The 19,267-nt window shown below is 41.8% G+C and overlaps 1 protein-coding gene across 1 annotated transcript in view; it reads right to left on the bottom strand.

Moving 5' to 3' along the window:
- The window catches only part of CFLAR (CASP8 and FADD like apoptosis regulator), a 48,570-nt gene extending 30,116 nt beyond the window's left edge, over nucleotides 1–18,454 (bottom strand). The window contains 3 exon segments of the mRNA XM_030324433.1: nucleotides 706–922; nucleotides 925–1,118; nucleotides 18,353–18,454. Coding sequence (XP_030180293.1) covers nucleotides 706–922; nucleotides 925–1,066 — 359 coding nt within the window. The 5' untranslated portion in view covers nucleotides 1,067–1,118; nucleotides 18,353–18,454.
- Nucleotides 18,455–19,267: the final 813 nt, after the last annotated feature.

Raw genomic sequence — 19,267 nt, 5'->3', positions numbered from 1 at the left:
TTTCTCCAGAAATGCAGCCTTTCTTATGGTTTGTGTGCTCCTCTCAGTCTCCAAGAGAGTAGTTTGTTAACAGGAGGAAGGAAAAACTCAGATGGTCTCAACTAAAGGGGACTCCAGTGACCATCCCTCTCTGAACTGGAGGGGGCCTATGGCTGTTTAATTGATGAAATGTTCATTCAGCACCCCTGCCCTACCAAGCCTCTAGGGGCAAGGACCCCAAAGAAACTCACAGAAAGGGAGTCCACTTCATAAGCTCCTTAGCAGGGGAAAGACCAATGGGGACTCAGGAGGGAACACAGAGCTCTACAAAGGTCAGGAAAATCACTGTCAGACTTGTTATTTCCTTTCTCAGTACCGGAATTTGCCAGTCTGACATCACAGACCACAACAGATCCCACAGACAGAGGATGGCAAGAATTACTAGTTCTAGTTGTTCTTATCTCTCTCATTCTATCCATTCGTCAAACACATACTACCCAGCTCTTCCACTTTCTTTATGATCTTCTACCCAGTTACTTTAAGTGAACATGTTCTAAGAATTCAAAGACTTCAAAGGAATAAAGTAACATCATAAGGCAGTCGAATCTGTGGGCACAGAAGTAATGTGTTTGCTTTTTTTTACTGTCTTCATGTCTATTGTTCATAAGTCCAGACCATCTCACTCCCTCCCACCAGGTCCAGCCTTGGGAATAGATAATGAATTACCTATAGTCTGAAACAAGCTGAGGGTGCCTGAGCAGGTGCGTCTCCACCGCCCTTTTGTCCATCTTCAAAATCCGCTTGAGCAAGTCAAACCGCCTCACTCTGTACAGTAGCTCAGCCAAGCCCATGGCAGACAGCTTTCCTCTCTCACTTAAAATATCCAGAAGGTCCCTGACATTAAGGGGAACAACATCTGCAGCAATGTCCCGGCACAAAAAAGAATCGTTTCCTTCTCGTCTTCATCAAGTGCCTCTTCAACCTGATAGATGACTTCAGCAGACATCCTGCGCAGTGTCATTCCAAGGAAATGCAATAATAAAACTCCACTCCAGTCAATAAAAGGCCACGAGGCTGCTGACATCATTTCTGATGGTTTTCTTCATTTCTTTCAAAATCCCCTTTCCAATGGAGGAGTTCTGTGATTAAAAGGGAATCTTTTTAAATCCTCTTATCAAAATAACTTATGCCTAACATTCATGGTATAGGTTCTTCCTTTCTTGGTCTCTCTAACTTAGAAGATTAAACTTGTATTGTTAACCCTATAGAAAGTGATCTTCAGCAGACAAAGCAACTGATTGAAAAATCAAGACACACAAAGAAGGTAAACTACATTTTAAAGGAAATGAAACCAGAAACAAATTATCTCCCAAAAATCCCACAGGTCTTATCAGAATTTGTAAGAATGTAAATACAGTTAGAAGAAATCATAAATGATGAAATGGCATATGAATAACCTTGGTGGGAGGAAGAAGAAAAAGCCCAATGATGAAGAAGCTAACTGGACCAGAAAAACTGGTGTCACAGGGTTAACTCCCACTTTCAGTGACCCCAACCAGGTAAGTTTAAACAAACACGGGTCTTGACAAGAGACCTTTGGCAGGGTGTCAGAACTACTCCACCCATTTTTCCCAGTTGTCTCCTACTATAAAATTCTTCATTTACACCTATAAGTAGAAACCCTCCCTGGCATCCTCCCAAAGTCTCAGGTCATTTTCACAACTTCATCATGAATGCTCATAGGACCTCCCACTTTATCTGAACAAAGGCCTTGTCAAGCTTTGATCACTGCTTCAGACCCTGAGCCCATGGAAGTGCCAGAGGCCCCTTACTCTCAACACATTACTCAGGTCAGTAATTGTCACAAGAGTTCCTGATGGTATCAGTGGAAGGAAGGAAGTAGAACAGAAAATCTGGAGAAAAATCTTGGTCCCAGGGCTGGACTTGGGTGGGAGCAATGGGAGGTCATGCCATGGATGACTTCTTAATTTTTTTCCATTGAAACTCAACCTATTCTCTTTCAAAGTCTAAGGTGCAAATGGCAGTCACTGTCTATTCTATTCTAAAGTTTCACAGCTATATTTTATGTTAAATAAACGCTGTGTTCTGAAAGAGTATCTTGTCTATTCTATCAGAGAACATTAAAAAAAAATAATTGGAAATACAACCCAACTATAAGTTGCTAACTATTACTATGTATTTGTGTACAAGTATATTTATATTTTTTTCTTTTTCTTTTTTCTTTAGGAGAGAGACAGATAGTGCAAGTGGGAGGAGAGTGGCAGAAGGAGAGGGAGGGGGAGAAGGGGAGAGTGGGGGGGGGGGGAGAGAGAGAGAGAGAGAGAGAGAGAGAGAGAGAGAGAGAGAATCTTAAGCAGGCTCCATGTTCAGCACACAGCCCCACATGAGGCTTAAACCCAGGACCCTGGGATCATGACCTGAGCTGAAATCAAGAGTAGGATGCTCAACTGAGTGAGCCACCCAGGTGCCCCACTTGCATTTTTATATTATTTATCGAGCTATATTTAGTGAAAATAACACTGAAGGTATTTTATTTATTTATGTACAATTTCAGTCCATAATAGATTTAAGGCATCTTATAATAACAACACTAAGTACAAGAAATATTTTATATGAGAACAAGGCAGGGGAATTTGGTTAAAAAATATTAGTTTAGAAAGTTGAGCTGGGGTGGAAGGATAGAGAATACAAAGCAAATATGCAGACCAGAAAGGCCTAAACAGTTTTTAGTAGACTGTGAATTTGTCCCTGAGTTTCCTGGCAGTCAAAGCAAAAAACGGTATATGGGACATTTTTTTGTTCTTGCTGTCAAAGACAAAATACCTTCTTAGAGTAAGCATAACTTCCCTAGAGATCCAGAGTCCCCCATAGATGAAAATATTGATAAGTTCTTTAGTGTCTGAAAGTAACAAAATCAAATTTACTTTAATTTTCATTTTATTTTTCAAAAATCTAAATATTTGTTTTAAAGTAGATCACTTATATCTTTCACACTGGGCTTCCCACAACCAGGCTAAACAGGTGACTCTTAATAAAAATAGACATTTTACTTAATGCATACTTGCTAATAGGTATTCTTATGTCTATGCCAGTCTCATACTCATTCATCCAAACTTCACTTAAATCTAGCCATTGTGAATGACTGAGGAAATAGAATTTACTAAACGATTGCTCAATGAAAGTAGAAAAACTGGCACTCAGACTTTTTTTTAAATTTTTTTAGAGAGAGAGAGAGTTGGGGAGAGGTACAGAAGGAGGGAAAGAGAGAGAATCCAAAGCAGGCTCCATGCTCAATGCAGAGCCCAACACAAGGCTAGATTGCACAACCATGGAATCATGACCTGAGCCAAATCAAGAGTCAGATGCTTAACCAACTGAGCTATCCAGGCACCCCTACTTTACTTTTTTAATCTGAAAGCTTAATAACAATTTTACGTGTTCCAGAGACCCTAAATCTATACTTTATTCAGGGGCTAACAATACTTTAACATAACTTCTAGTTTCCATGAAAGGTAGTCAAGTACTTTTTTTCTATTGACTAAAAGTCACAATTTTGTTAGTAGTTGTTATAAATTAACCTATAAAATATTCATACACACTAGAAAGTATAAAATAAGGATGAGGTCATTAAACACAAGAGGAATAAATGAGATGTTATCCAAATTCACAAGACATATCTGGAAGAAAAAAAAGCCAAAGAGAACTCTAGAAATCAAATGTACAATTCCCTGTTTTTAAAAACAGTAGCCAACTTTTGGAGTTCATAGTTATCAATGATGTAATAATTTTGTAAATTGTTAACAAAATTAGATAATCGCTTTTAAAAATATTATCTGCTCAGTTTGTTCCCTCCAACCATTATACCAGGACTGTTTTCTGCCAGTCACGCACACCCAGCAAGCGAACTGGCATGCTGTCTTCCCTCTGTACTAATGGAGGTATAGTTTGGCAGCAAAATCCAAATTACTCAGTGGAAGCATCTGGCATATTCAGAAAAAATATCAAAAGGAAAACTACAGATCTCACGCTGCGTCAAGCCAACACGCAGCAAAATGCCAGTGTGTATATGTTAGGGTGGTGTTGAGGCAGTTAAGTGTAGCTAAAGGTGACAGGCACTTGAGAAAGGGGAGCACGGAAGGGAGACCTAGGGCTAGGGTCCAGATAATCACTACTTTGTTGGGGTTTCTTTTAAGCCCAAACCAAGAAATTAACATAAAAAGTACTCTCAGACTAAGGAAGCCTATAAGATCTTCAGAGGCAAACTCAAAACCACCCCATAAAGCTACCTTCACAACCCAGGGCATATGAGACATCCATTATGCTAGAGGCAAGTTCATGCTTAAAAATTACCATGTACAAAAAAAAAATCACCATGACAGTAGACAACACAAATAAAATTCACATCTGAAGAACCTACATCTGAAAGAATTTAAATAAGTATGAAAATAATTCCAAAAAAATGAGGAAAATTTCTGCAGTATAATAGGCCAAATGAATGGTTCTGAATCAGTGGCAATTTTGTCCCTCGGGGGACATTTGACAATGTCTGAGACATTTTCGTCATCATTACCAGGTGGTGCTACTGGCTGTAGAAAACAGAGGCCAGGGATGCTGCTAAACGTCCCCGGATGTACATTCCCCACAAAAGGAATTATCCAACCGCAAATACCAATAGTGCTAAGATTGAGAAACTCTACATTAGATAATTGAAAAAAAAACTGGCTATCATAGACACTCAAATGAATTTATAAATACAAGTCCAATAAAATTTTTTAAAAAATTTCCATGGACTGTGGCAAGCTGATTTTAAACGTATGTAAGGAGGAGAAAGTCTAAAAATAGCCAATATAAGTTTTAAGAACAACCAGTTAGAAGAAGTTGCCTTACCAGATATCAAGGTTTTATACAAATGTAATATGGCACAGGGGATATATAATAAAGCAACCAATACACAGGTGAGGACTCAGAAATCAATCCATACACAGATGACTGAGGTGGTCCTGAAAATCAATAGAGAAAGGACATTCATATCCAGAAATGGGGCTGGGATAACTGGTTATTCAATACATATAGGGGGAAATTGAGATCCTGTCCTCATATCACTTACAAGTCAATTCCACATGTACTCAAGTCCTGGATATAAAATTCTAAATGAAAATCTATAACCTCTGATTACAAAAGGATTTTATAAGACATAAAAAGTACACATCCTTTTAAAAATGAAAAAGATTAAAAAATGATAAAGCACAGACAGAGAAGGCAAATGCATCATATTTAATTAACAAAGAATTAGTATACAGAATATAGAAAGCATTTCCACAGGGGCACCTAGCTGCCTCAGTCAGTAGAGCATGTGGCTCTTGATCTTGGGGTTGTTGGTTCAAGCCCCACAATGGGTATAGAGATTACTTAAAACTAAAATCTGAAGAAAGAAAGAAAGAAAGAAAGAAAGAAAGAAAAGAAAGAAAGAAAAGAAGAAAGAAAGAAAGAAGAAAGAGGGAGGGAGGATGGGCTAAATGGGTAAGGGGCATTAAGGAATCTACTCCTGAAATCATTGTTTCACTATGTGTTAACTAATTTGGATATAAATTTTAAAAAAGAAAAAAAATTAAAAAGAAAGAAAGAAAGAAAGAAGAAGAAATCCTGCAAATCAATAAGTATAAGACAAGCAACCCAAAGGGAAAATAGGCAATAGGCACTTCCCAGAAGAAAAACCAAATAGCCACTAACCATATGAGAAGATGCTTGAGCCATAATAGTGGTCAGCAAAATGCAAATTTAAGCTACAATGAGATATTACTTCCCATCAGCTAAATGCTAGTATCTGTTACCAATTGTCACAGAAATATAAAATCGCCAACATTACTAGAAGAATGATAAATTAGTACAGCCACTTTGAAGAACAATTTGACAATATTTGGTAAAGATAAAAATATACATTACTCTATGACATGAAAATTTCATTTCTAAGTAAATATCTCTTAAAAACTCTCAGACAGGTATACACACTATACAGCCTGGAAAAGGAATGAACCAGAACTACATGAATCTCACAAACAAAACACAAAACAACACAACAAATATTTTGCTGAAGCAAAAAGCAAGTTGCTAAAGCATACATACCATATGATTATTTCACATTAAGATCCTAACTGTTAAAAATAATACTATATATTGTTTAGCAATGTGTGTATGTGTCTGTGTGTATGTAGTGAAAATATTAAAACATACATAGTAATAATAAATACTGAATTCAGAAAAGTAGTTTCCATTACAGGATGAACAGAATGTGACTAGCTAAAAATGTACAGGAGAAATGACTGAATTTGTAACGTTTTACTTTATAAGCAGAGAAATAGGTATACAGATATCAAAATAAATGTGCCTCAAACCACATTCTCTGACCACAGTACAACAAAATTAGAAAACTATAATAAGCCAAAGGGAAACCCTACACATTTTCAAAGTAAAAAATTAGTTTTTTCTCTTCCACACCAGCCTTTACCAGTTCACAAGCACTGTATAAAGAAAATACAGGTGTAGGGGAGGAGGAAAGGGAGAAGCAAAGCATGCTGTATAGAAACCAACTCACAGCATTCAAAATGCTTTTAGAGCTTCCGTGGTGTATATATAGATAAATATTAGAACAAGAAAGCCTGGAGGCATCCCAAAGTTATCCTCCAAAAGAACAGGTCAGATTTTATTTAGCATGGTTCAAAGACGGAGAAGAGGGGGTTGGGAGTGGGTGGCAGTTCGAATGAGTTCTTTAAAGTTCCATGAAAGGACAGTGCTCACCACTTGCCAGCCCCCCCCCCCACAACTACCACTGCCTGAGCTGCCTAGCTCAGCACTCCACTCACCTCCTTAGAAGTTCACTTGCAGCTGCTGAGAGACAAAGTGGGGATCCAAATCCAACTCTTTTTCTTTCTTGTTTTCAAATACCCAGTCCTCCTGATCGGTTAATATTCTGTCAGTTTGGTTTCACGCTACTGTTTTAAGCAGTTCACCTTCTCTAGCCAGACAAAACTGGCATCTGGGTATGTTTTCTAAAATTTGTAAGAAATCCCCCTTTTCTTTTTCTCCCCTTACTGGCAAATTCTAGTTTAATTCTTCTTTTCCACACCTACACAAAATCTCCACAGTGCTTCAAACTGTCCCCAATCTTCACAACCAAAGCAACTAAGACCGGTTCCAGTTTCATTTCTCACATGGAGGTCATGGGACCGTTGCCATTTAAAAAAACTAAATAAAGCTGATGTCACCAGAGCTTTAAAATCCACAACACTGACTAATAGAAGGGGTGGTATCAGGTTCTAGAAACAAAAAACACTCCAGGTATTTTCAGTAGAAATACATGTAATACAGGTGCTTCCAAAACTGTTGTAAGGGCTGGAGGAAATGGCTCTCGCCTGGGCTTCTGAAAAAACCTCCTCTATACCCAGAAAGATCTTGGTTCAGCCAGGGCAGTGGGGAGTCAGGAGGCTGTCACTGGGAGTGCTGGGCTCACCTGCATTGGAGTGACCCAGAAATCAGAAAGCATCCAACCACACCACCTGCTTCCAACACCTCTAAATCTGGTGAGTGGACATGGTAACTGCTGCTGCCCAAATCCCTACCTCACCACCACCATGCTTGCCAACAGAGAAACTAACAAGAGCAGCCAGCTGTTAGGCTTTACCTTGATTCTGTTTACAAATCTTGCCTGACTGCACCTAGCTGGCAGAACTTAGTTTACATCCCAGTTGTAAAGGAGTCTAGGAAATGCAGTTTGTAATGTTCCATCCTCTAGGCAGAGATGGGAATGGGTCCTGAGCACCAACTGACCTTAGCCACCACAGAAGGATAATCTATGAGGACATTTTTATCTTCTTGGTGGTTAAATCCTGGGCAAGGACCCCAGTGCCTGACTCATAGTAGGCACTCAATTAGTATTTGCTGAATGAATCAGTGAATAACTGGAGTCTTCACAAGTTGCTACCAGGTAATGGCCTCGCTTCCTTTTCCCTGGACTGATCCTAGAGCACATGCTAACTCTCTCTGACCAACACCTGCAATTATCTTGCCCTTTTGCCTCCTGACCACCAGCTCTTTCCAGTTTTTTTGCCTCCTGACCACCAGAACTTTCCAGTTTTAGCACTAAAAGTCCTGTCTGTATCATCAGAAACTCCTCAGTCCTGGGAAAACCAGGATAGTTGGCCACCCCAGCATCCCATCTTTGGATGGTAAGCCCCTCCACTCATACATTTAGAGTAGCAAGTCATGCCAAGGAGAGAGGGAAAGATCACACCAAACCCTTGTGGCTTTCAACCTGACCTGGTCCTTACTGTCACTCAGCAACTACTTTTACAGGACCTTGGTCAGCTCCATCTCCACAGCTGCCTAACAGCTCTTTCACCACCTACTAGTGCCATCCCTCATCAGTTGACCTTGCCATTTATCAGGCATAAGTTTCCACAACCTTCCACCTTCCCATTGTGGGGCCATCACCTGCTGCCCTTCACCTTGCCAGGGCCATCCACCCCATACCCCCATGCCCTCTATCTCTGTGAGCCCCTACAAACACTCTTTCATCAACCTCTCTCTACCTCCAGCTTATAAACATGTTCAAGTCTCTCCAATATTAAAAAAAGAAATAAAACAAAAAAGACCTTAAGCCTGAGATCCCAAAGCCAACCACCCTTTCACTTTATTTCCCTTCACATAAATGGAACCTTATGAAGGAAGAGTCTGCACTCAGTGCTTCAACTCCCACAACTTCAATTCACTCCTTAGTATGCCCCTTATCTGCATCCTCCCTCCCACCATATCCCTTACATAATGACACTCTGTGCCAAGCCATACTGGAACCTGAGGCAAAAGAAAAATCAGTAATACTGACGCTGTCTCTATTTTAAATTCTGATACTTTGTTCATTGTGACTTTTTTGCATTAATGTCAATTTTTCAAAATATTAAAGTTTATTTATCTTTTTTTAACTTTTTTTAACATTTATTTATTTTTGAGACAGAGAGAGACAGAGCATGAACGGGGGAGGGTCAGAGAGAGAGGAAGACACAGAATCTGAAGAGGCTCCACGCTCTGAGCTGTCAGCACAGAGCCCGGTGCGGGGCTTGAACTCACGGACCGTGAGATCATGACCTGAGCTGAAGTCGGACGCTTAACCGACTGAGCCACCCAGGCGCCTCAAGATTATTTATCTTGATTGCTGAGTTAGTGAGCACGTCTTAAACGCTGTGCCTGAAGTAAGCGTCTTACTTGGCTCACCCTAGTATTCCAGTCCTGCTGACAGTGGTCTACTTCCCATTAAGTAGGGAACTTGGTGACGTCCTAGTAGCTACATCCAAAGTCACTTGGAAGCCCTCTTTTACCTGGGCACACTACTCCGTCTGATGCTGCCGATTAGTCCCTCCTGGAAAGTCTTCTTTGGCTCACCTCAGACCACTATAGCTTATGCAATACCTCCCTAACCTTCTCTGACTCCTCAGTACTCTTTCAGCAACTTCTCCTAGCAACTATCTTCTAGCAACTATCTCTCACCCAGACTTTTCCCTGGTCTTTCTGTTCTCCCTGCCTATGGTCTCAACCCCTCCAAATTGATCTCCTTCAGAATGAACTTTATAACATTCGTGCTTGAACTAAGTCATTTTCCTGTTTTAAACCTTCCAATGATTCCTCATCTCCCATTGCAGGTTCCAATTTTCTTTGCATTCAAGGCTCCTTGTAGTCCAGCATCTGCCTTCATCTCTTATTAACACAGACTTTGCACATTTGGCTTCAACCTAACTTCAACACAGAGTTCTTTCCCATGCCTCTATGCCTTTGCTTGGACTACCCTCTTCTACTTACATGTCTAGCAAAAACAAAACAAAACAAAACCCTTCTCAGTTTTCAGGGCCAGCTGAAGCATCTCCTACTGTGTAAAGCTTTCCTGGGAAAAGCACACACAGACTTAGCCAGTAACTTTTTTGTATTATCACAGTACTATGAACATACCTCCTTGGTATCCAGCATTAGTCCCAATAGGCGAGAGTAAAGTGTGGTTAACTTAAGTCAGGCTTCTCAATCTTTCTCACAGGATGTCAATTTTGCCTCCAAACTATCTGGTATCTAAAGCACATAATTCTCTGTAATCAGCAGCACAGCCACCAGCATAACTGGTTCCCATTATACCTCGACCTGTCCAAAGACATACTGAATATTCCATTCTTTGTAGTGCTTCTGTATCTGAAGCAAGGTCATAGCATGGCATGAAAACAAACAAACAAACACGGTCACAGTATGAAAGCAAATGTAATTTCCCTGAAACACCACAAAACTGAACAGTGATGGAGAAAAGCCAGCTTTGCCAGCTGCAGAAAGCAGCATGCAAAGCTGGAACTTTCATGTGTCTGGAAATCCCCACTAAGATATGAACATAAAGTCCCCGAGAGAGTCACCCAGAAGATTCTGAAAGGATCAAGGAGAAGGGGTTACATGATCCTGGGCAAAAGAGAAGTAGCCATCTCATGGGAGTTCTAGAACCTAACAGAACCCACCTTCCTCCCGTTTGTGTACAGAATCCATAGAGGTGGGAAGTTTGTGTAACAATTCAAGCAGCTAATATAATGAACCCTCTTTCCTCCTCCACTTGAGGCATTTTAAACCTCAGAGAGCACATGAAATGCCATTTTGCACAACCTCCCCCCCCCACACACACACACAGATATTTAAAATGAGGTCTATAAATAACAGATCATTATGTGGTTCCTGATTTCTGGAATGCTACAGATACCTACTCAAACATAGTCTAGATGACCATATACTAGCTGAGCCATAAACACTCCAAGGTGAGATGTACTGACCACTATTATGCATTAGTAGCTAAAATTATATATTAAAACATGATTTGGCTTCACAAGCCATCCGCTTCAATTATAGCAAATTTCCCACAAACAATAGATAATCTCAATTATAAAAAGACATAAAATTAGAAGATTTTTTTAAAACATTTTTTCTTAGTTAGAAAGGGAGAGAGCCAAACCATAAGAGACTCTTAAAAACTGAGAATAAACTGAGGGTTGATGGGGGTGGGAGGGAGGGAAGGGTGGGTCATGGGCATTGAGGAGGACACCTATTGGTGTGAGCACTGGGGTTGTATGGAAACCAATCTGACAATAAATTTCATGTTAAAAAATTTTGTTTTCTTTTTTTAAGTAGGCTCCACACCCAACATGGGGCTTGAACCCACAATCCTAAGATCAAAAGTTGCATATTCGACAGACTGAGCCAGCCAGGTGCTCCCCTAGAAGATATTTTTATGAAGTTCTTTAATGAAGTTCAGGCCCATGACTCTCAGGGAAGCTCCCACAAACGCCAACATAACATTACCACCAATCACCTCCCTGTTTTATAACAGTTGCATAGAAGCTGCAGAAATGAGGGAATGAAACAACCACAGAACAAGAAAGGATCTAGATAGAAGGAGATTATAAATCATCTAATCAGATACAAAACATAAACAGAATCACCAGGGGCAATAAAAGTAAATCCTTTTAATGCAATGGCCCGCTCCATCTTAACCAAAGTTAAATTTCCACAAGGGCAAACTTCTACATAGCCCAAGCACCTAAGAGTATCTCCCCAAGAATACCTAAGAGTTCTGCCCAACCTGTAATTAAACTCACTGCAAATAGATATCTCCATTCTCTGGCCAGTGCTTTTCTGTCCCAACCTCTTTGCTCAAGCATTTGCCTCCATTTGGAAAGCTCCTCCCCTCTTCCCAGTCTCTACCTATTGAAATTCTACCCCACCTTTCAAGACTTCACTTCCATAAGCTTATCTTGATGCCCAAATCAAGTCATCTCCTGCTGCTTAGTAGCACTGTTTTATTTATTTATTTATTTATTTATTATTTATTTATTTATTTATTTATTTCTAGTCTTTATTTATTTATTTTTGAGAGAGAGAGCACAAGCAGGAGAGGAACAGGGAGGAAAGGAGACACAGAATCCAAAGCAGGCTCCAGGCTCTGAGCGGTCAGCACAGAGCTGATGCAGGGCCAGAACTCACTAACTATGAGATCATGACCTGAACCGAAGTCAGGCGCTTAACCGACTGAGCCACCCAGGCGCCCCATCGTAGCACTGTTTTTACTTTCGTCTGGCATTTATCTTATTCTAGTTGGGTACCTGCCATATGTGGTGAGGTCCTTGAGGATTGGTAGGTTCTCATTCACCTTCATTAGGCTGTGGTGAGCCCTGGCCAGGCCTGCCAAAAACAGACTGGTCACCATTACACAGCTCCAGCAGGCCTGAACATGTGTAATGCTTACTCATCCTTTCACAATGTACAATGAAGCAAGATGGGAGCAGATATCATACTTGGAACCTGGCTGTTAGATCCAGGAAACAGATTGTGAAAGGTAGCTTTTGCAAATATAAGGGGTAACAATGCTATTGGTTAAGTAACAGTGGCTTAAATGTGATTTGTAAGAGGCTGGGTGAGCCTCTATGCAGGGCTTCCTAGGACCTGGCAGGACCTCACCTTGAACAGGCAGAATACAACATCTCTAGCCAAGATGTTTTAACAAAAGGTACATCTCCCTGTACCTTTAGCTAAAATTTTACCTTTTGCATTTATCACAATTTCTAAAACCCTAAGATTTATGTGTCAGGATTTTCATTTTGCCAAGTCTCTAGGCAGGTCCTCTGTGTGTGGTATAATTCTCAAAGGATGGACTCAAAGATACCTAAATTTTAAGAATTCTTTCCTCAAATAGGACATCAACAAAATTACTAATACTTTGGGGCACCTGGGTGCCTCAGTCAGCTAAGTGTCCAACTCTTGGTCTCATGGCTTCATGGGTTGGAGCCCCACATTGGGCTCTGCACTGACAGCACGGAGCCTGCTTGGGATTCTCTCTCTCTTCTCTCTCTCTGCCCCTCCCCCACTTACACTGTCTCTGTCTCTCTCAAAATAAATAAGCTTTTAAAAATTACTAATACCTTGTATGGCTCAGATATGTACAAAGAATTAAGGCTAGGTCACAGCCCTTCTTTGCACTACTTGGAACTAAGATCTGGTCTCTGAACTCAGACTTTGCTGAAGCATTAAAATTTGGAATCCTGCTTAAACTCAGTTTTGCCTGTTGGTTTTTGTTGCTGTTGCCGTTGTTGAGGAAATTGAAGCCTCAGAGTAAATTGATGAATGTAGTAAATGCCTCACACTATCATATGGCTGTTTGGTGTCTTCTTTATCACCATACAACTGCTATCAGGAAGATACACATTCCCTCTTCTCAAGGTTTTCATCAAAGGACTCAAAAGGGGGTCAAGAAACAACCAAGGTATCAGTTATGCTACAGTAAAATAAATATTTAGCAAATATTCTCTGAGGCCCATCTATACAAGACTAGCTTGAATTAAAAATTCAACCTAGGGGTGCCTGGGGTGCCTCAGTTGGTCGAGAGTCCAAATCTTTTTTTTTTTTTTTTTTTTTTTTATGTATTTTGAGAGAGAGAGAGAGCACACAAGCTGGGGAGGGCAGAGAGAGAGAGAGAGACAGAGAATCCAAAGAAGGTTCCAGGCTCTGAGCTGTCAGCACAGACTCCAATGCAGGGCTCGAACTCACACACCATGAGATCCTGACCTGAGCTGAAGTCAGATGCTTAACCAACTGAGCCACCTAGGCGCTCCAAGAACCCATCTTATGGTTTGGGAGCTTGAGCCCCACATTGGGATTCTCTCTCTCTCTCCCTCTCTCTGCTCCTCCCTTGCTTGCACTCTCTGTCTCAAAATAAATAAACTTAAACAAATTCAACCTAATAGGTATATTTTCTCAGTTTATACAACAGATTCTTAGTAGCTAAAGGGACAAGGTTAGCCCATCAGGAAACAGTCGTGTTCAAAATCACAAGTTGTGCATAATACCGGAGATACAAAGCTCTCAAACTTATTTTTATAGCATTCTTTCTTTTAACTATAAAAAGCACTACTTGGATGCTATAGGAAAATCTGGAAAATGAAGAAAAGTGAAGAAGAAACTAAAATTCCTCATTTGCTTCAGCCCCATCATTATCTCTGGTACCTGTTTCCAGCTTCTCATTTCCTACCTGGTTCCTCTTTCTACTTTCCGTGGCATTCCTGTTGACAACCCGGGTGAAAAAGATAGACTCAGTAAATGAAGGTGCTCAGTAAATGCTGAATGTAGGGAATAATTAACTTATTATTTATTTATTTTATTCAATTCTTGCAAGGAATTTGATTCATTCACCAGATAGTATCCACGCAAGATTTTCATGTGCTTTATTCTTTAAAAAATATCACTGGGGCGCCTGGGTGGGGTGGCACAGTCGGTTAAGCGTCCGACTTCAGCCAGGTCACGATCTCGCAGTCTGTGAGTTCGAGCCCCGCGTCGGGCTCTGGGCTGATGGCTCAGAGCCTGGAGCCTGTTTCCGATTCTGTGTCTCCCTCTCTCTCTGCCCCTCCCCCGTTCATGCTCTGTCTCTCTCTGTCCCAAAAATAAATAAACGTTGAAAAAAAAAATTAAAAAAAAAATAAAAAAAAAATAAAACAAATATCACTGATTTAAAAAACTATACATTTTGAAAGCTTCAAGTCCAAAACCAAAACCAAACAAACAAAATATACTAAGCTAAAGTGAAGATCTGAAAGAAGTTTAAAAAAAAACAACAAAAACAACAACTCAAGAACTTGACAAGTAGGTAAGGAAGCTTATCAGATGATAAAAGGAAACCATTACCCTGGGGAACATTTTAAACCTTGGAGCATGGAACTACAAGAGGATTTTTCAATTATATTGAAAAACTGAAGCATATAGATATTAATGTAAATAAAATGGGTTAATTTCTCCAGGAGAAAGGTTCCATGTAGAAGACACAAACCATCTTGAATATATACATGAACGTTATATCACATCTTTCACAAGTACTGAATCACCAAAGATGACAACCCAATATATAGAATAAGAAGAAAACAATGAGGAAGCTGTTTGTTTTGCACAAAAACTTAAATGGCCAAATAAAGACAATATGGCTAAAAGCAGAGACCATCAGAGAAAAAAGCAGTTTTATCTGGAAAGAAAATATTAAAATATATACATATTCATCATTCATTCATTCATATGTACATGGAGTCAAAGAAGAAATTACTTCTCTAAACCCAGAATTGAGGGAGAAAAAACACTGGGGGCATATGAGCAAGCAGATGAATTAAATGTAAATTGTGGATACACATATTCTCAGAAACAAGAAAGGTGGTCATTAGGGGGGAAAATCATTAGAAACACTGATGCCAGAGGGGAGTGAAATTACATCTGAGAAAAATAGAGATGTTAATAGAAAAAAAAAAAACAGTTCTGAAATGCAGTTGAACAGCATCATACAAAATAAGAAAACAAAAGAGCAAAAAATTATATATTTAAAAACACTTAAAAGGCTGTATTTGAGTGTGTAAATGTCTGAAAAAGACACTAAACTGCAACCTTTGGTTATCTTAGGGAACAGACTCCTGAGAGCTTTCTCTATTTACTCTGCATGAATTTTAACACAGAAAATTATAATACAACTTAACTGAAAAGTTGTTAAAGAAAAGTATTAGGATACAGAGTGTTAAGTGCAATTCATGGTAAGTGTAAAGACAGCCACAGAGTGTATGAAAATGTAGAGGAAGGGAACATTCGTGGGTGGGTTATGAAGTCTTGGGAGAGGAGGTGACAAGCTGAACATAAAGGAGAAATAGTGTTTCTTACCTCACTGATGCATAGTACGGAAAACAAGAATGAGCGTTGAGTACATGTTGCCCTCTGTTACCTGTCATTACTTCTCCAACTGGCCCCACCATCTTCCTCCCATTCCTCCCCTGTCAGTGGCCCCCCTCCAGGCCCCTTAAGCCCAAGTTACCCGTGTGGATAACTGCTCCGTCTCCCCCAACCGCTCTGAGAGCCTCTGGGGGAAGGAACCAAGTTCAGTTCCGTCTCTATGTCCCCAGCACCCAGAACTCAGCCTGGCCCATAGGAGCTCAATAAATGTTTGTAGGATTACACTGAATCAAAGGAAAGGAGTCAGTTGAGTCCAAAAACACGACTTTAATTAACTTTTGCGGCCCTACAAAAGAAGAAATAACCAAACGGAGTCCGTTCCTCAGATTTAAAAAAGTGACACGCCTCGTGACTTATACTGCTGTAAGATGAATCCCCAGGAGGCTCCAGAACCGGCCGGAAGGGCCAAGAGGGGCTCAATCTTTTTCTGCCAGGATCCGGGACAGTTACAGCCCCGGAGCCCAGGGCGACTCCCGCAAGGGGGCGCAGGTCGAGAGAGGAGAGACGGACAGGATTCTTATTCTACTCATGCCCGGGTAGGCCGGCTCTTCCCGCTGGATCTCAGGCGGGAAGGGGACTCACCAGTGCGGGACCTGCCTTTAGGGGAAACCGCGCCGGGAGTAGTACTCCGGGAACTGGAGGAGAGCGTTGCACGCATCAACAGGTGCACTCCCCATTGGGCTTTCCGCGAGCCTCTTCCAGGCCGCCCACAAGAGACTTAAGGCTCGAGAACCCTCAGCCCCCCACACCTAAGAAACTCCACGAGAGCACATGCGCTGTTGTCCCGAAACTCTCCGTTGTGTAAGCAAAGGGCCCACGTGGCGCTCCGGGGAATTAACGTGCTGCTGGGGGAGACCCAGTGGGTGGGTACTGCGGCTACGCCCCACCTCCCCACTGAGAGTGAAGGTCTGACTCGCGGGCGTCCCAGAGACGAAACCTGCTTCCGTTTCAATTTGCGGTAGGCCCCCTGCTACCCGGAAAAAAACTGCCCTTTACTACACTCCCACCCACCCACGCCCATTTCCAGGGGGCAAGGTGCACTTCACACCTGCAGGCGGATTCAGTCTCCTTCTTAAAGCAGGTGCAAGCTAGTAAGTAATATAGTGTTACAGAGAAGTACCAAGGTCAGTAACAAACAGAAATCTAAAACATAAAGTCGTTAGAAAAGGCCATTTTAATCAGGACCTTCATCCCAGAAGCTGTAAGTAAAACACAAGGTAACATGAAAAGGGAAAACTTCTGTATGGCAAACATTCAAAATTCCTTTCCAAATCTGAGTCTTTTCTTTTAAATTTTGGAGTTAAGCCAAGTTTTTTCCTAATGAACTTTATTGTAAGATTATTTAGGGGCACCACCAGAGGGAAAATACCAAAAATTCTGTTCCTCTTATCTGAAATATCTTAACTAAAGTAGGTCAAGCCCACCAGAGCCCAGTCTAAATTTTAGATTACCCAGGTCTGTCGGTGTCCAAATGTTTGACATATTCTCTCTATTGGCACTACAGTCTCATTGCGTAAAAAATTTCAAGTGTCAACAAATGAAAATAATTCGAGGCAATTTAGTGTCCTTACTAACCTACGCCCTTACTCATTTCCTGTTCCCTTGAACCAAAAACGTACTTCAGTGGCCTTTGTTCTATTGCATTCCACTGTTAATGTTTAAAAAGAACAAGTCCTTCTGTCCCAATCCGGACACAGTCAAGAAATAACATCTTGAACTCAACGTCTCCCAGTTCTTTGGGGGGAGGCGGGGAGCGGAGAACAAATTTAAGCTAAGGCTTAACCAAAATCTTACCAATCATTCCAAACGTTCGCAAGTTTCAGTGCAATTTGCCAAAATACATATTGCACTGCTGTGAAAAACAACAGTCCTGACCTACTTCACCAGGCTATGGGGAGAAAGTAAAAATTCCTGCCAGACCAGCTACTCGGGCGGAGACACATACATACTGCTGCAGGGAAAGTCTTCTTTCTCATCAACTTTTCGAAAGAGAAAAAAGCCAAGTCTTTTGAACGGTTTACCCCAGGAATTGAGCAAAAACTCTCAATTTTAAAGGCAACGTTTATTATTCGTCCTCTGGAGCTTCAGTGTTAGGCAAGGGTTACGTGGGCTGGGAGGGTAGGGGACTCTCGGACAGCACCCGGGACCCTGGCAGCCTCCCGCGGCCCTGCTGAGAAGTGGGGTGGGGGAGGGCGAGGGAGCGGGGTTTGTTTAGGGCGTTTGATCCCGCTGCCACCGCCCCCTGCCACCGCCCCCAGCCGCCCCCTCCCGCCCCCGGGAGGGCGCCTGCCAGTCCAACGGGAGTAAGGACCCCCAACTGGATGAGTCACCATGCCAGAAGGCCCCCTCTATCCCGTAACCCCTGCCTGGGCTTCAGCCCGCCACCAGACCAGTTCCGGGAAGAGCTAGTCCCGAGTAGCTGCGAGGGGCGGAGGGGGGGGGCCCTCGGGGGGCCCCCCCCCCCCCGCCCCCACCAGCCTCGATCTTGGATCTGGGGAGGGTGGGGGAGCGGGGAGAGCAAGCCCTGGGCACTTACCGTCCTGCTCACCGCGGGGCTCTTCTTAGGCTGCCCTGTCAGGCTTCGCCTGACACTGACGCAGAAATCGTAGGCAAGATGGAGAAAGGAACGAAAGCCTAAGCCCTGGAAGCGGACGTGGCCGCCTTTCCTGCCCAGTCCCGCCTCCATTGGCCTTGCTCACCCAGGAAAAAGCCGCTAAGAAAGCTTGATGCCTGACGTTCACTGTGTTAAACCAGTAGACCCCCCTCCGCAACCCCCATTTCACCAGTCCCTGAGTCCTTTTGAATTAAAACACTCCTGTACCACAGTCAACCAGCTGTTAATACCCTCTATTACTGAGCGGGGAGAAGAATAGCACCCCAAAATTGTGTCTTTGGCATGTGGGTTTTCTGGTGATTATTTTCAAGAAACAACTCGGAAAGAACCTTTGACCCTCCCTCTAACTGTGTAACGAATTTGGATGTGCTCTAGGAAGGGACCTATCACATAAGTTAACTATAGTATAATATGAACTAGGTGTTTTAGACAGGGAAGAATTTAGCAAAGTCTGTTAAAATTCCTCTCTCTGTCCCCATTGTTTCCGTCTGGCCCAGCAAACATTGTTTACCGAACATTTACTCTCTTTCATCTTCCTGTGAATTGTCCTTCCTTCCCTTGAGGTCCCAGGCCCCAGACCCCTCCCTTCTCCTTATCCCTGAATGACACAGAAGCCTCACTTGCCTGACTGCCTGATAGGTAGGTAATTAAATTTGTAGTCTGTTAATCTGTCATATGCCAATTTAATTCTTAGACCAGACAAAAGAACGTTGAACGGTAAAGTAAAAATTGTCTTCTTCCTCAATATCTGGATATGCTATGAACCCAGGGTGTTTGTTTAAGGTAGTTCTAGTTGTCATTAAAGAGCAAGCAACACTGGCTAGTGGTTGGATACCA

Source organism: Lynx canadensis, chromosome C1, assembly GCF_007474595.2.
Source record: "Lynx canadensis isolate LIC74 chromosome C1, mLynCan4.pri.v2, whole genome shotgun sequence".
Classification (NCBI taxonomy): domain Eukaryota; kingdom Metazoa; phylum Chordata; class Mammalia; order Carnivora; family Felidae; genus Lynx; species Lynx canadensis.
The sequence above is the reverse complement of the archived record's forward strand: the minus strand, read 5'-3'. Positions and strand labels throughout refer to the sequence as shown.